At 45.4% G+C, this 27,367-nt stretch overlaps 1 protein-coding gene and 1 pseudogene across 4 annotated transcripts; both read right to left on the bottom strand.

The window, feature by feature from the left end:
- Positions 1–1,828: 1,828 nt before the first annotated feature.
- Positions 1,829–2,918, bottom strand: LOC104650792 (uncharacterized; annotated as a pseudogene).
- On the bottom strand, positions 1,829–25,212 carry ANGEL1 (angel homolog 1). Of its 4 annotated transcripts, XM_039468904.2 has the most exons (12): positions 25,057–25,210; positions 21,371–21,946; positions 20,233–20,459; positions 19,723–19,792; positions 18,498–18,931; positions 16,990–17,107; positions 16,481–16,521; positions 15,896–16,022; positions 15,482–15,592; positions 6,160–6,229; positions 5,473–5,636; positions 1,829–3,955 (listed from the first exon to the last, which is right to left on the bottom strand). In XM_039468904.2, the coding sequence occupies exons 1-12, from the start codon at positions 25,118–25,120 to the stop codon at positions 3,795–3,797; spliced, it is 2,163 nt and encodes a 720-aa protein (XP_039324838.2). In that variant the 5' UTR covers positions 25,121–25,210; the 3' UTR covers positions 1,829–3,794. The 4 variants fall into 4 exon arrangements, with proteins under 4 accessions (XP_039324838.2, XP_039324836.2, XP_003924630.3 ...); XM_039468902.2 differs by lacking the exons at positions 16,481–16,521; positions 16,990–17,107 and having other exon boundaries at positions 25,057–25,208; XM_003924581.4 differs by lacking the exons at positions 16,481–16,521; positions 16,990–17,107; positions 25,057–25,210 and adding an exon at positions 24,801–24,884.
- Between the last annotated feature and the right edge of the window lie 2,155 nt (positions 25,213–27,367).

Genomic DNA, 27,367 nt, shown 5'->3' with positions numbered 1-27,367 from the left:
CACTTGCCTAATTTAGGCATGTGACTGAGTTACACCTTTGGGTGCAAGTGGCCCTTCCAGAGGCCTGATGATGAAGGGGTTGAGGCTCTGCTGCCCCATTTGCCAGGAGCTCGCATTTGAACCACTACCGTGGAGGTAGTAGCAACAGGAAACAGTCATACCAAGAACCAAGCAGAATGGCCCAGATGCAGGTTGCCTGTAATCCTTAGTGGCTGCCAGTGGGGTGAGGGGACCAGCTGTTAAGGCCTGGCAGGTGAGGAGAAGCCACGTCAGGTCAGCTGGTGGCTCACCTCTCTGAGCCCAGCCCAAATACAATGTGCACACAGATACGTGGACTTTTTCCAACCCTGAGCCAGAAGGACTTGGCTGCTGGCAGCACAAAACCTCCAAGAACTTTAAGTGCAGGCTCTGCTCTCCTCTGTACAGCAAGCTGAGGCTCCAGGCTTAGGGTCATAGGAACTGACTGGGGATGGGGCAGAAGTTGAGTTCCCTCCGCAACCCATGATGTCCACATTCTCTTGCTTCCGGCAGATTTGCACCCCTACCACCACACTGCTGTCTGGCTGGCCCATGCCTGGAACAGTCTTGTCTAGCACATTTGCTCAGAAGGGAGAGGAGAGCGGATGCACCAGAGTGATGGGAGCCCAGGGCTGCAGGGCAGCTCCCCCAGGTGGAACCCAGAGGTGGCCCCTCCCACTCCTGGGAGAAGAGAAGCTACACCGTGCACTACGAATCCAATTAAAACACAACCCTCCAACAGAGGATGGGATGGGGTTACCAGAGGCTGGGAAAAGCAGGGGAGGGGAATGAAGAGCAGGTGGGTGGTGCAAAAATACGGTGAGGAGTAAGTTCTAGGTTTCGATAGTGCAGTAGGGAGACTATAGTTAACAATCTATTGCATATTTCGAAATAGAAGAATTGGAATGCTCCCAATACAAGGAAAAAAAGGAAAAGAGAAATGCTTGAGATGATAAAGGTCCTTAAATACCCTGACTGGTCATTACACTTTGTATACATGGATCAAAATATCACATGCAGCCCCCAAATATGTACAGCTATTACCTGTCAATTTTAAAAAAGAAAAACAAAAGAACCCAGAACATTCCTCTAGTTAGTAGCTACATCAGGGCAGGAACTGGAGAGAAGCAGCAGCAGCCTCCTCACTGGCCATTTCCCTTCTTGGTCTCCAGCTAAAAGCTGCCTCTGAGCTCCCCCGGCCCGGGGCCCCACCACCAGTGTCTGCCTTTCGAGATAACCTGTCTCACCTAATCCTGGAAAGGCTTGTGAGAAGCCTGGGGTGGTAAGACAGTAAGCAAGGCCTGGGAAGGAAGAGACATTTTTTCAGGGACAGATGGCTCACTGCTCAGCCCTGACTCCAGAATGCAAAAGAAATCAGAAATAGATGCTCAGCAAGAAGCATGTGCCACCCGCATCATGCCTCATGCAGCTGCCATAGCTTTAACCAGGAAAACACACACCTTACCCCACTTTGCAGACCCTCCTGAAGCGCAGTAGATGCTAGGGGAGGCATGGGGGGAACAGATGGAGGAAGAATGAAAAGCAGTCCAAAGAGTCATCCTCTCACGTGGCAAGGACGGAAGAAAGCTATATCCAACAGTGTCAGGGCAGGAGGCTTCAGAGCAGTGGGAATTTACCTCGGCGAATAGAGGGAGATCTTACAACACATTTCACAAGCTAGATTTATGTCTTGAGATGCCACCCCAAGATCAAAAGCTTCTCGTTCTTTTCCACTCTGCCCACTTCATTCTTCAGGCCCTCTCTTAAGGGCCTAATCCCTTCAGCATCCTAAAAAAAATGACCAACAGTAGAGGGGAAAAAAAGGTAAACCTTTATTTGGAAAAAGACTTTAAATAACCATTTAAAACCCCATTTCGTTTTCAAAACAGAAACAAGTAAGCAAGGAAAAGATCATCTGTCAAGCACCTGCCCTCTGCCCTCATTAGCCATTTCAAACCTGCATTTCCCAGCAGAAGAGAACAGTGTTGGGTCCTAGTCCTCGGATCCCATAGGGCACTGTCTTGAGACCCTTTTAGGCAGTGTCCAGGGGACGGACAGACAGAATGAATGGTGGGGTGTGGACAGACCTGGGGCTCAGACAGGCACATGCCCAGTACCCAGGAAACGCAGTTTAAAAATATACACACATAGAAAAATAAATTCCCTAGAACCTAGGCATGGAAAGCTTCTAACCATGAATGCAGCAGCACAATTCAAACTGGGTCTTTGGCTTTCAAAAAAAGGGAAAGAACCTTCACCCCTGGCCCACGGTCCCGAACGCAAGTCCCCTGGCCGCCGTCTTCAGTCCCACTCTGGAGGTTGAGTGGGGCAAAAGCAAGTCAAATCTACCAGGGCCAGCAGCTACTCTGACTTAGTATGTATGGCGGGGCCGGCCCTGGATCTCCCAAGGCCACACCCCAGCAATGGAAGATTAAAGGATGCAGGTGACACGGTGTGGACCAAGGAGTCCCCTGAATAAGCCAGGGTACCCCTGTATTAGGGGAGGGAAAGCAGAGGCAATAAGCAGCTGAGGCCTTGCTGCACAGAGCCAATCCATAAGCACTGCCACTCCAAATTCTTGGACCAGTTTTGTCCAAGGCCACCTTACTGCTGAGGCAGTTTGGCCCGAGCTAAATACCAGGGTTTTCTAGAAAGAAAATGGAAGGGAAGTGGGAGACGGGAGGCAGCAGAAAGTAAAAAGTGGTGGGAGGAGAGGAACAGAAAATTGCTTCTTAGGAGTGCAGAGGAAAGAGAATCAGCTTAGGCCTGAGTCCCAGCCGGGGAAACTGCAGAGTCCACCTGCTCTTTCCCCTACTGGAACTCCTACCCTTGCCCCAGTTCTGCAGGCTGCAGGATCCAGTGAAACAAGAGTTTTCTTGAAGGCTCTTTCTCCTCCTCATCCTTAGTTTTAAACCTCATACCACTTACCCTAGCCCTGTGAACCCCATATAAGGGTTCAAACTTCTGCCTCCCTCAGGGAAGTCTGGAAAAAGGGATGGGCCATTGAGAAATTGCACCAGGTCTATGGGGTTGGAGGCACAGGGCCCACTGGGGCAGGTTGCACATCCCTGAATCTGCCACTCCAGGATGTGGGCCCCATTTGTTCCCAGAGCCCAGATGCAAGGCCTGCTCTGGTTGGCATGATGAATGGGTAATGAAGCACAGAGGCTAAAAGGAGAGATGGGGCCATGCCCTGCTGCTGCCTGATCATACACAGGTACTTGGGTCAGACTCTGCACCTGCCCCTAGGCCTGCAGCACCCATGTGAAAAGCGGACTGGTCAGAGGCAGGCATAGTTGTGCAGAACAGTCCCACCCCAAGAGGACACACGCATGATATGCACATCTCACATGTGCATGCCTGGCAAGAGGGTCCAGAGGTCCTGAAGGCAGGGAAAATGTCGGGTCAGAAGGTACACCAAGAAACGGCCTGAAAGCAAATAACCAATGAGATCAGTAACTCCCACAACCCTGGTAATTAAAAATCAAGGGGGAGCGCTGGATACATGGAAGGAAAGGGGAGCCCCCTTTCTGCCTCTCCCAGGGCCACTGAGTGTGTGGCACAGGATTAGGAAGAGGCTGGGGTGAGGCAGGGACAACAGGCAGAGAGCATGGCCAGGCCTGGAGAAAATCTAACCATGGGAAAAAGGGAACAAGGAGTGGGAGGGGAGGGGATGTAAGTTTCTTGGATCTAAGTTTCCAGAAGCACGGGATTTTTCCAGTCTCTGATCCAGTGAGCTCTTCTGGAAGAGAAGCTCTCTTCCCTCGGGAGCCCCATCATGGGGCGGTGACTTCCATCCCGAAGCTGGCTAGCAGGCAGAGGTGGTCTGAAGAGCAGAAGGGGTTAGGTAACCCATTGGCAGCCCAGAGAATCTCTTCAGAGAGAAGTGAGAGACGGCCCAGCAGCTTGAGAGTTCCATCTCGATACAGCCTGTGATCTGGGGCACAAAACAGAAGCCAATAGGTAAAAGCAGCCATAGCCACAGTGCACAGGCCTTCTGCAAGCTGCATTCCCGTGGCTGCCCACTGCCCCTCACCTCCTCCTGCAGCCTCTGAGGCGGACTTATTTTCTCAGAGATATTCCATAATATCATCAATGAATGAAGACTGGTGAGTTCCGGGGGACTGGGGCAAGCTGGAGAGCCCGGCATTACAAGATCTTTTGATTTTCTAAGAGAATTTGGAGATCCAGCTTTTCTATATAAAATCTGATTTTTTTTTTTTTTTTTTTTTTTTTTTTTTTTTGAGATGGAATCTCACTCTGTTGCACAGGCTGGCGCGCAGTGGTGCGCTCTCGGCTCACTGCAACCTCTGCCCCATGGGTTCAAGCGATTCTCCTGCCTCAGCCTCCCAAGTAGCTGGGATTACGGACGCCTGCCACCGCGCCCAGCTAATTTTTGTATTTTTAGTAGAGACAGGGTTTCACCATCTTGGCCAGGCTAGTCTTCAACTCCTGACCGTGTGAACCACCTGCCTCGACCTCCCAAAGTGCTGGGATTACAGGCCTGAGCCACCACACCCAGCCCATAAAATCTGACTTTTAAACATAAGCCATCAATTCAAATATTTAATTAAAAAAAAAAAATTTTGTTTTTGACAGTCTTGCTCTGTCACCCAGGCTAGAGTGCAATGTAGCACAATCTCGGCTCACTGCAACCTCCACCTCCCGGATACAAGTGATTCTTCTGCCTCAACCTCCTGAGTAGCTAGGATTATAGGCACCCACCACCATGCCTGGCTAATTTTTTTTTTCTTTTGAGACAGAGCTTTACTCTTGTTCCCCAGGCTGGAGTGCAGTGGCACAATCTCGGCTCACTGTAACCTCCACCTCCCGAGTTCAAGCGATTCTCCTGCCTCAGCCTCCCACGTAGCTGGGATTACAGGTGCCCACCACCACGCCCAGGTATTTTTTTGTATTTTTAGTAGAGATGGGGTTTATCATGTTGGCCAGGCTGGTCTCAAACTCCTGACTCAAATGATCCACCCACCTCAGCCTCCCAAAGTGCTGGGATTACTGGTGTGAACTACCACACCTGGCCAAAAAGAAATATTCTTTACACAGTATAGGCATGGGGCTGGGAGACTGCTAGACTGTGACTACTATTGGTATGGGGAGAAGCAATAGAAAATAAAATCTCTAACCTAGGTTCCCCACTCAGTGGCTGTCATTAAACAAATTCAACCACTTCCTAGATCTCTATTTTTATCTTTAAAATGGGGATTGGCAGTGACTGTCCTACCCTCCTCTCTTTAATGCTGCAAGGGTAAAAAGAGACAAGGCAGGCAAGTAGGCTATGGGGAGAATGATAAGGATGATCAGTGCAGGGGAGGTATGAAATCTGCTCCTTTGCTGGTTAAATCCCAGCAACCCAAGACATGCTACCAAATGCCTGACCTACCATTAGCTGTTCCCAGGGACCTCGGGGTAGAAAAACCCAGGATCCATCAAGCTTACCAGTTCTATTCCCATTCTCATAGGACTCAGCTGAGAAAAAGATGTAATCTACTGTCGTTCCAAGACCCAACGGCATTGTAGTGACCTCTGGGCAGCCACGCTGGGGCAGGAAGTGGGTATATACTGAGGTCAGGTGGAGGCAGTGCTGGATGGTACCTACAGTCCTACAGGGAGGGAGGGGAAAATATCAGTCAACAAAAATTATTAAATTTTCCCTAGGTCACTTTCTCTGTGGGTTTTATGAAGATTTTTAAAAGGGATGATCTCAAAGACTCAATCTCTGCCAATTCCTTGCCATGTTAAGAAGAGGCTAGCAGTCTTAGTTAAAATTAGCCTAGAAACACACATTTGTACTGAGACTCCGTGACACTCCTTATCCCCCACTATCTGCTTGTGACCTGGTAAAGTATACCCAGTGCACCCCTGTCTGGGGCCCAGGGCTCTTCTGTAAGGCTTTACCCTCTGAAGAAAGAGTACATGGCCTTTTCACCTGCAGGAACATGGGTGGGTCACCGCTGGCTTCTGCATACCTACATGCCCTCTATAAGCTTAGCAGATATTAGGGGGAAATATCTTAGCAAAAAGTGCTCCCTCAAGTCAGCCTCAAGACAGCCAATGGGAATGAATCTCTCTCTTACACCTAGGCAGGGGCTAGACTGCAAACTGAAGAGAACTGGAGACAGTTACCTGGGGAAGGCAGGCTCAAGCTCAGATGTGTCTTCCTCAAGGACAGACTCAGCCCAACCCGCAGGTCGCTCTGTAGAGGACCAGAGAGAAAAAGGTTTTCTCATCCACAGACAGTGAAGCAGGGTCAGAACTTTTCACCCTAAAGTCCCTCTCAGATCCTTGACTGGACTGCTTCAGAAGGATCCAGGAGGAGAAAGGGAAAGAGAAACAGTGAGGAAGAGAAGATGACAATAAACCTAAGTCAAGAACTTCTGAAAGCAGATTTAGGGCCTCTAACACAGACATTGTCTTCCGTAGCTTCTTGCTTTTGGTTTTCTTTAATTTGATTTTTTAAAAAATAAGTCATATAGTCACATGGTACAAAATCAAAAAGTAGCAAAAAATAACAGTGAAGTTTCCCTCCCACTTGCCCTCCTCTACCACTCAATTCCCCTCTCCAGAAGCCACCAATGTTACCAAATTCGTGGTATATTCCTTCAAAGACCTTCTATTACATACCATCCATTGTGTATGTCTATGTATATATGCATACATGTATATATACATACATACTACATATACGTATAAATGCACATCTCACACACACACATATCATACATATAAATGTTAAAAAAGGAAGATACAAATTACCAGTATCAGGAAAGAAAGAAGGGACATTAGTACGGCTCCTACTCACATTAACAGGATAACAAGATCAGCAACAACATGACAAGCCCTTAGCTAGACTGACCAAGAAAACAGAATACTCAAATTACTAAAAGTAGAAATTAAAGAGGGGCGCCCACCACCAACCATATAGAACTAAAAAATAACTATATGTGAATGCTATAAATAACTAGATACCAACAAATTAGATAACATATAAAATTGAAAAATTCCTAGAAAGACACCAACTATTCAAAATAACTCAAGAAGAAACAGGAAATCTGAATAGGCCTATAACAAATAAAGCGATTAAATCTGTAATTTTAAAACATCCCACAAAGAAAACTCCAGGTTCAATGGCTTCACTGGTGAATTCCAGCAAACATTTCAAGAGGAATTCATACAAATCCTTCACAAACACTTCCAAAAAAAAAAAAGGAGACGCTTCTCAACTCATTCTATGAGACATTATTCTGACACCAAAACTAGACAAACTACCACAACAAAAACTACAGACCAAGATCCATTATGAATACAGATGCAAAATTCCTCAATAAAGTATCAGTAAACCAAATCCAGCAAAATATAAAATGATTATATACATGACCAAGTAAGATTTATCCTAGGAATGTAAGTATGGATTAACAACTGAAAATCAAGTATGTGATATGTCACAATAAAAAAGTTAAAAAAAAAAAAAGCCACAAGATTATCTAAACAGACATAGGAAAAACATTTGACAAAATCCAACACCCTTTTATGAGTTAAAAAACACTCAAAAGACTAGGAATGAAGAAAATTTTCTCAACCTGATAAAGAGACTGAAAAATTCACAGCTAGGAGCACACTTAATGGTGAACTGAACACTTTACCCCTAAGACTGGGAACAAGAAAAGGGTGTCTGATCTCACCACTTCTATTAGACATTGTACCAAAAGTTTTCGTCAGACTAATTAAGAAAGAAAAATAAATAAAAGGTATCCAGATTGGAGGAGAAGAAATACTATTTCTCTTTGCAAGATGACATGATCTTATATAGGGAAAATCCTAAGAAATCCACTAAGAAACTATTAGAACTAATAAATTAGTTCAGCAAGATTGCACGTACAAGATCAGTACACAAAAACACTTCTATACACTAGCAATGAACAATCCAAATATGAAATAAAACAATTCCATGTACAATAGCATCAAAAAAAAAAAATAGGAAAAATTTACTAAAAAGTGTAGGCAGACTAAAAATTACAAAACTTGGAAAGAAACATCTAAATAAGAAAAACCAGCTCATGTTCACTGGCCATAAGACAATACTATTAAAATGACAATACTTCGCTGGGCAACTGAGTGGGTCCCTGTCATGGAAAGGAAAGAAGGAAAGAAAAGGGGAGGGGGAAAGGGGAGGGCGAGGGGGGAAAAGCCAGAGGGGAGAGGGGAGGAGAGGGGAGAGAAAATAAAGGAGAGAGGAGAGGGGAGGGGAAGGAGGAGGGGAGGGGAAGGAGGAGGGGAGGGGAAGGAGGAATAGGGAGGGAAGGGGAGCAGAGGCAGGGCACAGAAACTGACACGACAATCCTAAATTTCATATGGGAATGCAAGAGACCTAGAAGACACAAAAATCATCTTAAAAACAACAAAGTCAGAGGACTTACTCGTCCCTATTTCAAAAGTATAGTAATCCACCTTACCTATGGCAGATACATACTGAGACCCCCAGTGGATGCCTAAAACCATGGATAGTACCAAACCCTAAATATGCTGTTTTTACCTAAATATACCTTTAAGAAAGCTGACTTAATAAATTATGCACAGTAAAAGATTAACAACAATTATAATAATATATTGTAATAAAATATGTGAATGTGGTCTCTCTCTCCCTCAAAGTATCTTACTGTTTTTGAACGTCAGTTGACCATGGGTAACTGAAACCACGGAAGGCACAACCACTGAGAAGGGGAACTACCATATACACAACTAGAGTAATCAGACAGTGTGGTGCCGGCATAAGGACAGACACGGAGATGAAGGGAACAGAATTAAGAGTCCAGAAATCCATACATCTATTGTCAATTGATTTTTGACAAGGGGAGAAGTGAATGGAAAGGGACTAGTGGGTGTAAGGTTTCCTTTGTGAGTGATGGAAATGTTCTGAAATTAGATTATGGTGATGGTCACACAATTCTGAATATACTAAAAGCCAATGAATTACACACTTTAAATGGGTAGATTTTATGACATATGAATTTCACCTCAATAAAGCTGTTCAAAGGATATGGGAACGTTACAAACAACTTCATGCCAATATATTTGACACTTTAGATGAAATGAAATGCCCCTTTTTATGCCTTACATTCTTCCTGTTAGATTTATTTCTGTATTTTTTGTTGCTCTTACACATAGTGTATGTTTTCATTATATCTTTTAATAAACATGTATCTTTATATAGAAACACTACTAAGTTCTGCATATTAATTTTGTACCCAGTCACCTTCCAGAATTAACTTAATGCTTAATGTTGTCTTTAGTTGATTCTTTTGGATCACCAATTATATAACAGTATCATCAGCAAGTAATAATTTACTCCCTTTCCATTTTTATACTTCTATTTTACTATATTTCTATTTTCTACTTCCAATTCTGTTGGCTGGTATCTCCAAACACAGTTAAATAATGATGGTCTTGTCCCTGTCTTGCTCCTAACTTTAACAGGAATGCTATGAGAGTTTCCTTCTTTAATCCAAGATGCTGATTTTGAAGCTGAAATAAATATATTTCAACAGTGTAAGAAATTATCCATTTTCTTCTTAATTTAAGAGGGTTCATTTTAAAAGAATCTAAAATAGATGTTAAATGTTAACAGATGTCTCTTCAACATCTATACAGAGGATGGTATAGGTTTCATGTATTTTAGTAGATTTCACATATATATATAGATAGATAGATAGATAGATAGATAGATAATTATATTTATAGATCTCAATATTGAACTATCCCTATATTTCTAATCAACTTCACTTGGTCACAGAATCTAGCAGCACATTGAAAGTTATCTTGAAGATAACTTTTAGTTATCTTCTCAAATATAGTCTCAAAAATAGTCTCAAAATTATTTTCTCATTATTATTTTCTAGATATTCTCCAACTTCAGCTTAAATTTTCTTCTTTGATCAGAAAGTTTTTTTAAATGTCCAGTTCATAGCATTTTTTCTTTTTTTGGAGACAGGGTCTCGCTCTGTCACTTAGCCTGGAATAAGGTCACCGCTCACTGTACCCTTGACCTCCCAGGCTCAAGCCATCCTTTCACCTTAGCCTTTTGGGTAGCTGGGAGTACAGGCACATGCCACCATACCTGACTAACTCTTCTATTTTTTGTAGAGACAGGGTTTTGCCACGTTGTACAGGCTGATTTCAAACTCCAGGATTCAAGCGAACCACTTGCCTCACACTCTCAAAGTTCTGGATTTACAGACGTGAGCCACTGTGCCCAGCCTCTTTTTCGTCTTTTTTTTTTTTTTTGAGATAAAGTCTCACTGTTACCAGGCTGGAATGCAGTACGCGATCTCAGCTCACTGCAACCTCCACCTCCTGGATTCAAGCAATTCTTCTGCCTCAGTCTTCCGAGTAGCTGGGACTACAGGCGCGTGCCACCACACCCAGCTAATTTTTGTATTTGTAGTAGAGAGACGGGGTTTCATCATGTTGGCCAGGATGGTTTCGATCTCTTGACCTGGTGATCCACCCGCCTCAGCCTCCCAAAGTGCTGGGATTATGGGCGTGAGCTCTTTTTCAATTTTAATTTATGTGTTTATTGCATGTGCTTTGTGATCTAATAAACAATCAATTTCTAAGAATTTCCTAAGAATATTTAAAAAGAAAACATGACCTCTCTGCTTTCAATGTTTGGTGGTTGATACGTATGAATCAGATTTATCACCTGACATGTTACTTATTCTGTATCCTTAGTCATCTTTTATCTACTTGATCTGTTACAGACTCAGAAAGATCAATTAAAGCCTTCTACCTTGCCAGGTGCGGTGGCTCACGCCTGTAATCCCAGCACTTTGGGAGGCCAAGGCAGGCAGATCACCTGAGGTCGGGAGTTTGAGACCAGCCTGACCAACATGGAGAAACCCCGTCTCTACTAAAAATACAAAATTATCCAGGCATGGTGGTGCATGCCTATAATCCCAGCTACTCAGGAGGCTGAGGCAGGAGACTCACTTGAATTCAGGAGGCGGAGGTTGCAGTGAGCCAAGATTGCGTCATTGCACTCCAGCCTGGGCAACAAGAGCAAAACTCCAACTCAAAAAAAAAGCCTTCTACCTTTAGTTATTGTCTGTTACTCCATGTTACAGCCTATGGTTTTACTTTGTGACTATTGATGCAATGTTATTTGGAACATAAACATTCTTAACACTAGTATCTTTGAGTTACATCCTTTATCATTACAATATGCCATACAATATGGCTCACACCTATCATCCCGGCACTTTGGGAGACTGAAGTGGGTGGATCACTTGAGGCCAGGAGTTTAAGACCAGCCTAGCAACGTGGTGAAACCTGGTTTCTACTAAAAAATACAAAAACTAGCTGGGCACAGTATCATATGCCTGTAATCCCAGCTACTTACGAGGCTGAGGCACGAGAATCGCTTGAACCCAGGAGGCAGAGGTTGCAGTGAGCCAAGATTGTGCCACCGCACTCTAGCCTGGATGACAGAGATTCTGTCTCAAAAAAAAGCAAAACAAACAAACAAACAAACAAAAAACAAAGGGAGTTGGAAAGAGTGAGAATCACAATGTTTTTTATTATACACACTGGATGGTGCAGAATGCTCCAGCACAATGCAATGTCAGCTTATGGGAAAATCATCACTACCTAGCACTGAATCTTCCTTTGCACTCAGAGGCTCCCCATTCAAGCTAGTGTCACAGTTAAGTTGCCATGTTTTGAAATGCACAGTTGAGTTGGATGACTCTGGTATTGAACTGGAAATACTGTTCGCATATCTAAACAGATCCTCTAGAAAAATGAACTCACACACTAAGATCTCCTTGCACTCCATTCAAGGCCCTCTTAAAATAAGGACAGTTGGCTGGGCATGGTGACTCACTCCTATAATCCTAGCACTTTATGAGAGGTCAAGGCAGGAGGGATGGCTTAAGCTCAAGAGTTCGAGACCAGCCTGGGCAACATGGTGAATATCAGTCTCTACAAAAAATACAAAAATTAGCTGGGCATAGCATCATCTGCCTATAGTCTAAGCTGCCTGGAAGGCTGGGGTGGGAGAATCACTTGGGCCTAGGAGGTCACGGCTATACAATGTGCCGCGACTATGCTATTACATTCTAGCCTGGATCAAACAGTGAGACTGTGTCATGAAAAAAAAAAATTAGATTTGGACTCTTTAAAAGAGATTCATCAAGAGCCTGTTCAGCCCTGGGTAGGAGCACTGAACAAACAGAAGGATATATTCAGAGTACGCAGAGAATAAGTGTGTTTATCCAAATCTAATCTCAATTTTGAAAATACTACTATTATTTTGCACCATTAGTGAACTGGCTATCTTGCCCTACTGAATGAGTCTTTTCTACCTACAAAGTGACTGTTAGTATATATTTTAAAGATTCTTGGTTTAATTTTGTTGCTATTTATGTTTCATTCGAGTACATCACTGATTTAAATAACCTATTCTTAATATGAAATTATCTAAGTGAGATCCTGTTTTTGTAATCCTAAAACACTGAACTCCGACTCCCCTAACTGAACCTGCTGACACAAGCACTTGTCCCAGTTCCTGGTACATGCTGGTTCACTCAATACAGGGCGGCCATCACTGTTACAACTATTGCTATTGCCACAGCTGTAATAATACTTTAATTTTGCAATTAAAAATAAACTGGGGCACTGACATGTTTGCTGCTCTGTAAAAAAAGCCAATTCAAATTAAATTCTCACCAGAAGAAAATAAATTCAGTGTTCATCAGCAGGCCTTTCACTATAGTTTTCCCAGCCATTGCTTGGTTGCCTTTAGTTACTCCTCTAATAGTGTCTTGAAGAAAGGTTGTTAGTTAAGTATAATATTCTTGAACTATATCTTCTTTCCTAGAAACCTTAATCCAGTATCTTCAGAAGTAGGATGTCAATATTAAGAAGTCAAGTCTGCCGGGTGCGGTAGCCCACACCTGTAATCCCAGCACTTTGGGAGGCTAAGGTGGGCGGATCACCTGAGGTCAGGAGTTGAGACCAGCCTGGCCAACATGGTGAAATCCTATCTCTACTGAAAATACAAAAAAATTAGCTGTGCGTGGTGGCACATGCCCAGAGTCCCAGCTATTGGGGAGGCTGAGGCAGAAGAATTACTTGAACCCGGGAGGCAGAGATTGCAGTGAGCCGAGATTGTGCCACTGCACTCCAGTCTGGGTGACAAAGCAAGAGTCTGTCTAAAAAAAGAAAATCTGAAGTCAAAAAAAAAAAAAAAAAAAAAAAAAAGGTCTGAAGTCAACCTGATTACCATTAGGCTTCAAAGTAGCTCAATCTTTTGATTTAACTGCCCAAAAGATTCTTTCATCTTTGACTTCTAGGAACCTCACTAGAATGTCTTAGTATTAATTCTCCTACATCTTTTTTATTTTTTTGAGACACAGTCTCACTCTGTCACCCAAGCTGGAATTCAGTGGTACGAACAAGGCTCACTGCAGCCTTGACCTCCTGGGCTCAAGCAATCCTCTTACCTCAGCCTCCCATGTAGCTAGGACCACAGGCATACACCACCATGCCTGGCTAATTTTTTTTTTTTTTTTTTTTTTTTTGTAGAGACAGTGTCTCACTTTGTTGCCCAGGCTAGTCTGAAACTCCTGGGCTCAAGCAATCCTTCTGCCTCTGTCTCCCAAAATGCTGGGATTACAGGCATAAGCCAGGGTGCCTGGCTCCTATACCATTTTTTACTGAGACACACATGTTCTCGATCTGAAACTTCACATCTTTTCATTTTGGGAAAATCTTTCTTGAATAATCATCTTTAAATATTTCTTCTGTATTATAGGCTACAGGCTTTCTTCTTTGTGAACTCCAATTACGTACACGTTCAATCTCCTTTATCTTTTACTACTGTCATTTTCTCTCGAACCCTTTCTAACCTTTTACTTCCTTCTCATTTTGTTTTTTTTTTGTTTGTTTGTTTTGTTTAGATTTCCTGGCCTGTCTCTTACCTTATTTTTGACAGTATCTATTCCTACTTGTTTTGCATTCAATTTTGTCTTTATTTTTTGTAATGTTTTTTAATTCCACTTCTTTTCTGAGCTCTGCAGCTTACATTTCATCTTCTGATGTCTTGCTACGTGCCTGAACTTATTTTATAAAGGAAATTAATTTTATTTTTGTGCTCTTTCTTTCATAAAGACAATTTCGTTATTCATGAGAAAGTAGTAATTTCCATAAGCTCCATGGCAATTATTTTTATCTTTGAAGTTAAACTTTTTTTTTTTTAAAGACGGGGTTTCACCATGTTGGTCAGGCTGGTCTTGAACTCCCAACCTCAGGTGATCAGCCCACCTTGGCCTCCAAAGTGCTTGGAATACAGGCGTGAGCCACCATGCCCAAAGTTAAACATTCTTTATCTGCCTTTTGTTTTTCTGTTCTTTTATTGTAGTATTTTAGTACAGATTCCATGCTCTTCCTTTTTGACAAACCCAGCTTTGTATTAGTTGAGGTTTTTCTGCACCAGCTATTTGTACAAAGTTTACATAAAGGAAGGACTTGGTATTTCAAGTAACAGGAACTTTCCTTTTGACACAGGTTATGTAGGCATCCTCTTAATCTTTCTTTCTCCCAAGCCAAGAGACATGTGGCTCTACACGTATCTCATTTACCCTCTCTACCACTTGAACAGATTGCTTAATGGAAATATTAAAGGCTTGATTCCTTGATCAGTCCCTCCTCCTCAACCTCTTAGGATCAAAATGGGTCCAGAGACTCTCCTATCACAACCTATGCGTTCTATTCTTGTTAAAAAAAAAAAAAAAAAAAGGGAGTTTTATGCCTCCAGGTGGAAAAAAGTACTCAGCTAGTTCTTTCTGAGATCCGTTATCCCCACAGGTAAGTCTCTCTACACTTCCTCTAGCACCCCTGCACGATCTCCAGTGCTTCTTGCAGGCTTTCCTTCTGTGTTGTGGTGCTTGGCATCAGATATCTTCAAATCTCCCAGTTTTGTCTACAATGGAGTTTACATTTCTTTTTTCCATTCTCCTTGTTGCTATGAAGTGGTTTCAGAGACCAGAAGAGGAGAGTGTCAAGTATATTTGCTACATTCAATCTGAAAGCTCTCAGTAGGAAACCACTGACACCTTATGATTTTCAAAGCCTCATCATGGGTAACTTCTCCCCTATATATGTTGTACACATGCTAGTTATCAGCAACTTAAGCCTAAAAAGGTTAAGTGGCTTACCCAAGCTCTCAAAGCTACTTAGAACCCAGGTGTCTTGATTCCTGGTCCGGCGCTCTTATCACACTGCACATCCATGCACACATACGACCACTGAACTCAAGTGACCTTCCTTCTAAGGATACATATTATCGGAGCTAATGTCTTAGAATTATACTTAGAGTAGGAAACCACATAACTGACAAACATCAGGAGTGAGGAAGAAAGAAGACCAAGAAACTAAGATTAGTTCCCGTTACCTGGCTTAGTATCTGTCACTCCTTCCATGAGGACCAGTCCTACTGGTCGCTGACAAGCGATGCTGCAGAAGCGGAAACGCAGCAGGAAGTCTCGGCCATACTTGCGTCTCTCTGCAAACCAGGAAAAGCCATATAGTGAAAGAAAGACGACAAAGCCACATGTTGAGACCTCCTTAGTACCAAGCAACTTCCAGCATAGGTACACAGAGGAAGGACTCAGAAGAAAAGGAGATTTTCCAATGGCTATGATTTAAAGTTATCCATTTTATTGGAGGACCATTGGGAGGACAGTGAGAAAACAGAGGAACTTACTAAGAGAAATGAGGGATTACACTTTTTCTTGTCAAGGAGATACCAGCTTTCTCCCAAATGGGCATGAAGACACAGCCAACCAAGAATGTGACATGTGCTCACCTGATCTCTTGGGGTGACAGGAGGTGACATACTGACAGCAATCAGTGATGCCCAGGGAGCTGGGCCACAGTGGGGCCTGCAGCTTCCTCTGGTAAAGCTGATGGGAGAAGTCTTCCTGTCCAGATACCTGCAAGGAAAGACCAGGGTAGGAATGAGGAAACCAAGAAAAAGGAAATAACAGTCCATGTTTTGGGACATGTGGACAGATATAAACACACACAATCACACACTACATACATGGTATAAGCAAGCATGTAAGTCTCAGGGGCAGGTTAAAAATAAGGACCTAATTAAAACCACTACTTTTTCACTGGCAACACTGAAATGTCCATGAAACAGGAGGAGGGGTAAGAGACTGAATCAAGGAGAAATGAATTGTATTAACACATGGCTCGTTAAATTTTACCTCCGAAAAATTTACACAATTCTCCTCCACAGAGAATATCAACTCTCAGGGGCTTTAAGTTGCAATGGCTAAAGTTTTATCTTCATCTTTGGATCTTCTGGATCAAGGTCTAATATCCTGAACCTATTACTGGGAAACCACAGGGTCAAACCAAATGGGAAAGCACCAAAGCACTTTACCGTATCTATGTCACCATCCTCGGTCAAAGCCAATGAGCAGCCTGGGAACGGACAAAACGTATGGGGGAAACATTCGGCAACATCAGTCATCTGCACATCTCCAACATGTGTAGCAAAAGTCCCTTCATGCCATTTAACAACAACAAATATTTGAAAGCCAAAAGACACTAGCTAGGTGCTGGGGATAGAGCAGTGATAGATAGAATCCCCCTGCCCTAAAAGGGCACACATTATCAGTATGTCATCTGAAGTAAAACAGATCTGCAATTCAACGGCCACTTAATAGCTGTGTGACTTTGGGCAAGTTAGTTAACCCTCTTGGGTTCAATATATCCTACCATAAAACGGGATAGGCCAGGTGCGGTGGCTAACGCCTATAATCCCAGCACTTTGGGAGGCTGAGGTGGGTGAATCACCTGAGGTCAGGAGTTCTAGACCAACATGACCAACGTGGTGAAACCTCGTCCCTACTACAAATACAAAAATTAGCCAGGCGTGGTGGCACATGCCCGTAATCCCAGTTACTCGGGAAGCCGAGGCAGGAGAACTGCATGAACCTGGGAGGCAGAGGTTGCAGTGAGCTGAGATGGCCCCTCTGCACTCCAGCCTGGGCGACAGAGCGAAACTCTGTCTCAAAAAATAAATAAATAAAACGGGATAATAATACCATGTACAATTAAGAATCTTAATAATCACTACCAGTTACTGACTTTGAACCAGATACTGGAAAACACTTTACATGCATTATTTTATTAAATCCACCCAAAAAACACCTCTGAGGCAGGTCCCATTATAGCCCCCATTGTACAGAAGAGGCAAATGGGGTTTAGGAAAGTTAAGTAATTTGCCCAAGGTGGCAGAGGAGGGATCTGAACTCAGGACTGTCTGGCTTCAAAGCAAGTGCTCTCATTCACTATACCTAACAGTGCCTGTCATGTGGCAGGCATTCAGTAAATTCTTTTCCCCGTTCCAGGAGCTCCTTGATTACACCTCCTTTAGGGCAAGATCATGCCTTTCTCTGCACACATGGCAACTAGGACACTGCTGGCTCATTAACATAAAATCCCACGTGTGCAACAATAATTCAATCGTTTTGTGTCCTTTCACCATTGGGCCTTGCCAAAAGTTAGGCAATAAACTGAACCAGTCGGGGTACAATAGAGGAAGAAGGAGATTAAGTAACATAAAGAACTCAGCAAGAGCTGACAGAACTATGAGGTATCTGTCTTCAACACTCAATAGTTAGAAGGAATTGGATCCATATACAAATTGCTGAGTGAAAAAGCAAGCAAAAATAAAACATATAGTTGTGTATCGTGTTTATAAATCACACATAAGAGATTACATATGGGCTGTTATAAGCAATCACAGCACAGTATTTGAGGGTAAGAGCTCTGCAGCCAGACCACCTGGTTACAAATCCTGGCTCCACCACTAACTACCCACACAACCTAGGGCAAATTACTTCACTTCTCTGGGCTTTAGTTTCCTCATTTATAAAAGCCATGATAGAAATTGTTTAAATTAATGAGTTAACGACCATAAAGTGCTTAAAATAGCATAGCACACAGTTAAGTGCTTAACAAATGTAAACACTGATTACAATATCATAGGAACATAGATATCACTGTAAATGCAAAGAATACAATCTAGAAGACTACCACCAAACTTTTCTTAGGTCATTACGTGACTCTAAGAGAACAGGATAGGGAATATGGGTAATAAAACAGGCCTGTGCCTTACTGTATAATGTTTAAATTCCTTAAAGTATGTACTTATGTATTACTTGTGAATTAAAAATATTAATGATGAAAACTGAAAAAATTCCAATATGCCAAAGTACTCAAGAATTCTTAACTTCCAGGCTTGGTCACAAGCTACTCAACATAACAAGAAAAAGGAGGAGCAAGCCAGAGCAGGTATCTAAGGTCCCTGCTACAGAAGAAGCACTAATGCTAACACCTAAATCTCTCTCTAGACCATGTTCCCATCCCCACCGTGGACTCTTCCATTTCACCTGCCAGGCTGGCATCCCATGGTACTGGAGCTCTCCATCCCTGATGAAGTTGTAGAGAGGTGAGTCAGGGACAGAATTGAGGTCCCCGCACAAGACGATGGGGCAGTGGCTGCCATCTGACAGTCTGGCCACCTTGTCCACTTCCGCCAGGAGAATGGCCATCTGGGCCAGCTTGACATCACCCCGGCGTGGGTTGTAAAGGATATGGGTATTTGCCACACACAGCGGGGCCGCTGAGACTTGCCCCAGGCCTTCTGGGACGAGTGGTTGCAGTAGCAACACTAAGCCCACATTATCCCGATTAAGGAGCTCCAAGCCAGGCCGGAAGTACTCCACAGGGCTGGCACAGAGCAGGCGGAATCTGGTAGGCTTGTAGCAGACAGCACAGCCATCGGTTTTACACCCGGTCCTCCTCTTGTAGAAACAGGTAAAGCCTGCAAGGAGAACCCCACCAAGGAGATGGATCAGAGTCCTTAAAGCCTGAATCCCTTCCAACCAGCATTAGCAGCCCCAGTGTGTGCCCCCAAGGCAGGCGTCCCCAAACTACGGCCGGCATGCGGCCCCCTGAGGCCATTTATCCGGCCCCCCGCCGCACTTCAGGAAGGGGCACCTCTTTCATTGGTGGTCAGTGAGAGGAGCACAGTATGTGGCGGCCCTCCAACGGTCTGAGGGACAGTGAACTGGCCCCCTGTATAAAAAGTTTGGAGACATCTGCCCTAAGGCATTGTTCCTGCTCCCAACAAAGGAGCCTTGCCACTTCCTTGCTTCAGCAGGTTCCCCCTTACAGTTGTAACCAGGTGACTTGGGTGGGGTGGAAGGGCAAGGAGGGAAGGGTATGAAGCAATTCAACATGATAGAAAAGAACACGGAATCTGGAGTCAGACAAGCTGGATTCCTAGCTCCACATCTACTAGCATTGTAGCTTTGTGACTCTGAGGAAGTCACATGAATTTTCAGAACTTCAGTTTCCTCATCTATAAAATGGGAATAAGTCTCACAGTCTCACAGTCTCACCACACTGGTTACTTCAAGGATCAAATAGCAATGTACGTCAGAATTGCTTCAAAACTGCGGAATTCTACTTTCTCAGGCACAAATGGAAGGAGCAAGCTGACATGTGAAACTGAGGGTTTACTAAAACAAAAGGAAAGGATGGGGTCTTCAGGAGACAGTAGACAAGGCTATAGGAAGAAAAGGTGGCAGGCATCCCAGGGAGCTGCATTACCCATCATTCGCAGAGAGGGTTCCAGCTGCTCCCAGTAATGATCTTCCTGGACTTCCTGGAGACACAGGATCTGGGAAATTGACAAAGAACCCAATCACTCCAGAGTGCTGGAAGGTGACCCCCACCCTCCAGGAGCAGGTCCTGAGGCCAGGAAGGGGAAGCTGCTAGGTCACACTGAAACTTCCCCCAGGGCTGACTCTTCTCAGAGTCACCAACAGCAAGAACAGGCCCAGACTTAAGCTGAAAAGATTATACATGTGCACTGGATTTTCCTGCTCCTTGAACCCCTCAATCCTCCCTTCCTGAATAAAGGCGCTGGAAAGTGCACACCTAGGGCGATTCTTCTCAGCATCTGCTAACAACTCACTGACAGCAGGCAGGCAAGCTCCTGCCCTAGACAGATAGGACTCCAATCGTTTGAACAACGGGTTGAACTCATCTTCTAAGAGCACCAGGAAACAGCCCAGGTCCAGCAACAATGCAAGATGGCACTTCCCCCTCTTCACTCACATCGGGGTCCCAGTGCTGGAATTCCTGCATGAGGTTCATGAAGCGATAGTTCCAATTGAGGATGTCCGGATGGCAATGTAGATAGAGCTCTGAGCTCTGCTGCATCAGGTCCTGAGCCAGGATGTTATAAGACATCAGAGTGAACTGGAACTGAGGACCATCTCCTGCTTCCAGGCCCTGAGCATCTGGCTGGGTGGAGAAATCCTCCCATTCTCGCCACAAAATTTCTGCAAAGGGATTCGAAGAAGCGTTCCATGACAAGGATGAGTAATGCAGAGGCACTGCCATCTCCACTCCTGACTCAGTAATATTATGCCTGGAGTTCCTTTTCCATCTTCCCTGTCACCCATCCCTCTCTGTGGGGAACTGAACAGTCTGTGGACATTCTTCAGATGACACGGTTAGCTCCACAAAGCCAGAGACAATCTTGGCCCGCTCACCACTGCATCCCCAGTACCTAGCATCTAAGAGAGGCTGCATATACGCAGGCTGACAGTCTCTCACTTTTGACAAATCCATGAATCTCTGGAGCATCACTCAGATGAGTGTTCTTAACAGTCAACTGAGGTTAACGACATTTCTAGAGTAATTACAGCCCTGGGTGATTTCTGACCCCTAAATCTGGAAGAGTCTGTGGGGCTAGAGACCACAATATGTCCCCATCTCCCCTATGGCATTTTGCTGCATAGTGGATTTCAAATCTCTTGACGCCTTTCTTCAAATCTGAATGGACTCTGAATACGTAACACAAATAAAACTGAGGCTGATTGTGACTGAGACAGAGAGTAGAGGCTCCGAGACCTCTCCATCCCCACCCCCAGAAAGCCCTAGGGTTACCACCAGAGAAATGACACTGGAGAATCACATCTAGAGTATGCTTTCAGCTCTGCCCCTACCTGGCTTTATGACTTTAGGCATGTTCTGCTACCTCTCTGTACTGTCATTATTTCACCTTTAAAACCATGGGGCTAGATGAGATTACCTGTAAGGTCCCTCTAGATCTGACACTCCAAGATTCTTAGAAAAACAGAATGCAGTGGCAGAGCTCCCTACCAGAGAATCTTCTCCTTAGCAATTGCTCTGCCCACACCTGAGACACCCTGCTCCCTTGGCTCACTCAGCCAGTTGTCAGACTCACCATGATATGGTATTTCCACTGGGGGAGGCTGCAACTGCCCCAGGCCCTCAAAGGACCAGATGGGAGCCTCTTCCTGGGGCAGAGGCTCAGGTGCTATGCTCCAGGCCACCACTGCCGGGTCCTCTTCCCACTGCTCTGTGGCCAGGGCACCCACTGGGAGGACAGCACAGTCTGCATACTGGGGGTCCGTCTGCATGGGGACAGCTGCCCACATGGGGCCCTCCACCTCTAGCAGTGGCTCCTCTTCTAGCATCTCGGGGGAAGGCTCATCCAAGTTCTCTGCTGCCCGAAGGTCACTCAGCTGCCTGCTGGACCACTTATCCTCTGAAACAGCATTCTCTTCTCCAGGATTATCCATCAGAAGTGCCAGGCTGCTCTGGGCTAGTCCCTTATCTATAAGGGGACCCTCACTTGCAGTTGAGAGCACCTGGCTCGACCCTTCCTCTTGCCACTGCTGCAGCAGGCCCTCACACTCCTCCTGGTCAGGGCCCCGAGGGGCCATGGCAAAGTTGCCCTCTACCTGGGAGGATGAGCTCTTCGCCAGAAGGGCATTTTTTCGACATGTGAAGAAAGCATCTAGGAGGAAGGCCAAAACAGCAGGTTATAAGAAGACTGTCATTCAACCCACACTCTTCTCCCAGCTAAAACATACGCCCAATAAAAGCAAGACCCATAACCACCTTGCTCATCATTGTACCACCACTGAGCCTGCCCATCTTAATGCCTGAATATCGTCATCTTTATCATCATATTTACTGTGTGCCAGGCACTGTTCTAAGTGTTTTACAAGTTTTGACTAATTTATACGGCAGGGAGCTGATAAATATTCAGTGCCTGAATGAAAGAACAGCTGGCCCACATAATCTAGAACACAGACGGGCACACATAACCACACCCCTTTTACGTGGCAGTTAAGACTATTATTAACAAACTCTTTGGTTCTAAGAACCACATTACACTGGAACCAGCCCTTGACTATGAATCAGAACTGTGAGTTATGGTCTAGCACCAAAAGTAGTAAAACTGACCTTGAGCAATGCCCCTAGTCAGATGGAGTTACTCTTGACTGTAAAATGGGGACAAGAGGCCAGACGTGGTGGCTCCCAGCACTTTGGGAGGCAGAGGCAGCAGGATTGCTTGAGGCCAGGACTTAGAGACCAGCCTGGGCAACATAATGAAACTTCGTATCTATAAAAAATTAAAAATTAGCCAAGTATGGTGGCACATCCCTGTAGCCCTAGCTACTTGGAAGGCTGAAATGAGAGGATCGCTTGAGCCCAGGTGGAGGCTGCAGTGAGCTATGACGGCCCTTCTGCACTGCAGCCTGGGAGACAAGTGAAACCTCGTCCCAAAAACAAGGAAAAAGAAAAAAAAATTAAATTTTAAATTAAAAAAATAGAGACAGAGAAATTTGAACTAGATAATCTCTAAGAGCTTTTCTAGCTGTATAAATTCCCTAATCTACGAATGCATTCCAAAAGAAAAAATCCTAAAGTAGTCTCAAAATCTATACAATTTACATCTTAGTAAAGGCCCCTAAGCTTCTTCTCAAGGCTACTTATTCTAACAAAACCTTCACGAACTTCATTATCTGCTTTCCCATTCCACAACACAGCAGAGGCTATACATTAGGAGGTGCCAACAACCGACAGTAAGAGAGAGCCGCAAATGACAGCCAGAAGCCAAGAAAGAACGTGGGAAAAACTCTAAAATTAGAGCCCCCAAACTCTGAGCACAGTGGTTTGGTGAGAGCAAACAACTCCCACACTCACACACTCAGTCATTTATTTGCAGCACAGGACAACTGGCATGCACGATGCTAGCCCTCAATCACTAGAATCATTTTATTGGCAATTTTTTTTAAAGGCAAGAAAACATAAAAGTGGCTCAAATGTTGAAAGACAGTTCAAATATCTTGTTTGGGACCTATGTATACTTATGTCCTTCTAAACAATGGTTTTTAACCACAGTGATTTTGCCCTCGGAAGACATTTAGCAAAGTCCAGGCACACTGTGGTTGTCACAACTGCAGCAGTGCTACTGGCATCTAGTGGTTAGAGGATAGAGACGCTGCTGAATTTTGGACAAGTCACAGGACAAGCCCACAACAAATGATCTGGCACAAAATGTCAACAGTGCTGAGACTGAGAAACCCCGCTCTAAACCCTTAAGCTGGGTTGCTGAGCTTTAGTCTCAAGCACTTGCTAATGATCTGCCCCTTGAAACATCCTCTGTATATACCACTGGCAGAGGTTCTTTGGTTCAGATACACGAGGTTACTGGCTTTCAATTTTGGCAGATGTTTTGTGGTGGTGGTGGTGGCGGATTTTCAGCAGCAAAATGTTTTTATTTTTTAAAAATCCTATCTGGAAACCAAATAAGCCAAGTAAATGCAATTGAAACGACTTTAAGGTGTAGGTGGGGAGGGGCCCTCCGCTGAGATTCCTGGAACTCTACTGGTTTGCAAACCTCTGGACTAGTGTATCATTTCACTAAGGCTGCCGCAGTGGGCATGAGAAGAGCTCCAGGAATAACAGCAATGTAGTTAAAAGAATACGCTGAGCTCTCTGAAAACAATTACTTCTGTGGAGTTTCCCAGTTCTCAGAGGTATGGACAGACAAGACATGCCTGAATTCACTGGGTGCCAACTATATGCCAAGCAATGTGTTCACACCAGAGATACAGCGAACAAAATGGACATGGCCCTGCCCTCCTGAAGCTTTGCATTCTAGTCGCAGATACACAGTAAAAATAAATTTAAAATATTACGGTATGAAATATACATTATCAATGACACACACATTGCGTATCAACTGTGTAAAGTTCCACAAAGGAAAACCACAGTATACACCAGTTGGGGCCCTTATTCGTAAGTACTTAGTCCTATCCCATAAACTAAAGGCAAAAAGTCTGGGAGTTCCACAGGATCTCAGAAACTGAGGGTCGCATTAAAGCCTCTGGAATTTCAAAGCCCAGGAACAGACAATGCAACAAATTACGAAAAAGTAACGGAATAACCACGCCCTCCCCTCTTTGAGGTATCGACTGGGCATTGCCCCAGCCCCGCCCATCCCCCTCTAAAGTGCCGGGGGTGGGGGCGGGAATGCTCCAAAGCAGACATCTACATGTGTCTTTGATTTCTGAGCGTCCGTTTTTCAACCAAACACACCGGTGAGAGCGGAGCGAGAGCTGCCAGGTGGCAGTGAAAGGTGAGTGTGAAGTCAATCTGGGGAAGCCCGGAGCGTCCAGGGCTTCGGCCATTGACCTCCCAGGGCCCGCCCGCCTCCCCCGCCGAGAATTTGGGCACTCGCCTCGGCCCGAGCTGCTACCCCTTCCCGACCCCCGTGGGACTGACTCTGCCGACCCCATAACCCCTCTGCAACCCCAGGGCCGGGAAAGGGCCCCGCCCCGTCCACAGCCGCTCTCCACCTTAACCGTGGCCCGACGCCATCTGACAACAGGCAGGAGGAGGGGCCGCCCACGACGGCCGTCGGCCAGGTCCAGGCCCCTAGGGATCAGGAGGGCCCTGCGGGGCGGGGGCTCAGGACCGCCTCCCCACACCTCGGCACTGCCCCGGGCACGGTAGTTGTGAGGCCCAGCCCACCGCACGCCGTCCCAGGCCCGCGGAACCCCGCAGAGGCAGGACCAGGCCGCTCTCCCGCCTGTCGGTACGCGGGGCCGGTACCTGAGAGGGCGCGGAAGAGGCGCGCGGCCGGCAGCAGCAGGTAACACAGGCACGACGCGATCATGGCCGGCCCCCGTGCCCGCCTCCACTCCTCACAGCCGCCTGCAGAGCCTCCCTCAGCTCGGCCCCGCCCCCGGCCCGGCCCGGCCCACGTGGTGTCGCCGCCGCTCCCGCCGCAGCGCTTCAACAACAACTTTATTGGGAGCGCAGGTTTACGGATTGGCACTCAGGAAGTGGGTGGAGCCGGTTCCCATGGCAACTAGCCGCGCCTCGCTTCCGCTAGCCACCCAATCGTCCGGGATTAGAATTGAGCGCCTCTGGGAGGCGGAGGCAGGCAGATCATGAGGTTAGGGGTTCGAGACCAGCCTGGCCAATATGGTGAAACCCCTGTCTGTACTAAAAATACAAAAATTGGCCGGGCGTGGTGGTAGGCACCTGTAATCCTAGATACTTGGGAGGCTGAGGCAGAAGAATTGCTCTAACCCAGATCGTGCCACTGGACTCCAGCCTGGGTAACAGAGCAAGACTCCGTCTCAAGAAAAAAAAAATTGAGCGCCTCACTGGAGGCTCCATAATGTTATTCAAAGGCCGCAGTTTATTCCCGTTCCTGCTGCTAACTAGGTGTCCACCTGTGACCACACTATAACCTCTTCGCCCCTCAGTTTCCTCACCTGTAAAATGAAGAGCTAGACTTTCTCTAAGGCTTCTCTTAAGCTTGACTTCTAGCCCTTCTCAGCCCAGAAAGGAAGCGAGTTCTTCTCCATTATCTCCTTTTTCCTGCCTCTACTTCCCTGTCTCAGATTCTAGGTCACAAATGAGTCCTACCTTGCTTCAGCAAGTAAGATTTTGTCTCCTTCCCCACCTTCCAAATGGGCCTTCTTTTCCCTAATCTAGAAAAACAGGATGTCCCACTGGTAAGGGAGTCAACAAAGAAAGGAGAGAGAGAGAGAAAGAGAGAGAGAGAGAGAGAGAGAGAGAGAGAGAGAGAGAGAGAGGAGAGAAGAAGAGAGAGAGAAAAAGAGAGAAAAGAGAAATTTCCACAAGCCAGGGACCAGTTCTGGCTGCTTGGTTGCTTATCTTGAGGTTTTTCTAATACAGTCCAAGTACCTACTATAAGCAAGTATCCAGCTTGATAGTTGTAGTCTTTTATTTCTTTGTTTCTTTGTGTTTGGTTAACCCAGCCCTCCCCTCCACACACACACTGTTAGCATATCTAATTGTATGTTAGCTTAAAAGTTCCAGAGACTAAATCTTGGAACAATATAGGCATCTGTGGAAATCTCCCCTACCAGATTGCTTCAAGGCTACAGTTAATCTATAGCCTAGCCCAAGATGGTGCCAGCTGGTTCACCAGATGGGCAGGAACTCAAGGCAAGTCATTGGAACTCCTCATGGAGACCTGCACTGCCTCACCCCTTGCATACCCTCAATGCCAAAACTTCTTAAAGCCTCACATTTTGCTTGGAAATGTGAAGCAGTTCCATTAAGGCAAAAGTCTGGACCGTTTTTCCCCACTGCTAACTTTGGTTTATAATAAAGTCAGTCTCCTTCTACCATACCATGACGTTGCTCATTGGTTTTGCAAGTGGCCGAACCTGCATTCGCTAGCACTCCTAGCCACCACATAAGCCTCTGCTGACCGGTTGAACAAAGCATATGTCACTAAATGAAGGCCAGTTCTGCCATCACTTCTGTGCCACCCAGCGCCCTCTTTGAGTCTCTCTTCCCCAGTCTCCCTCCCTCAATCTTCTGCCCCAAACATGCTGTGCGGGAGGGACTGGACAGTATACCCAGTTTCAGTACCCAGTGTCTGAGTCGTGCAATTTCCAGTTTGTGACTGGAGCCTTGGTTGTTCAGGGAAGCCTTCTGGGGAGTCACCACATCCTGGACCAGCTGGGTACATCATCACACTAAAAGGCTAAAAGGAGGAAGAAGGAGAGAGTTAATATTGTGGCCTTCCCACTACTTACTCTTAGTTCTAGAGGTGGCCGTGTCTGCCTGCCTTCAGGCAACAGCACTCATCCCTTTGCTTGAGTTGAAGCAGGGGCCCTAGCAATCTGAAGGTTGAGAAGCTGCTTAGAAATTAGTGCACAATGCCGGACGCAGTGGCTCATACCTGTAATCCCAGGACTTTGGGAGGCCAAGGCATGCAGATTATGAGGTCAAGAGATTGAGACCATCTTGGCCAACATGGTGAAACCCCATCTCTACTAAAAATACAAAAATTAGCCAGGCGGGGTGGCGCACACCTGTATTCCCAGCTACTTGGAAGGCTGAGGCAGGAGAATCACTTGAACCTGGGAGGTAGAGG

The sequence above is a fragment of the Saimiri boliviensis genome, chromosome 2 (genome assembly GCF_048565385.1).
Source record: "Saimiri boliviensis isolate mSaiBol1 chromosome 2, mSaiBol1.pri, whole genome shotgun sequence".
In the NCBI taxonomy this organism is placed as follows: Eukaryota; Metazoa; Chordata; class Mammalia; order Primates; family Cebidae; genus Saimiri; species Saimiri boliviensis.
This window is presented reverse-complemented; position numbering and strand designations above follow the sequence as displayed.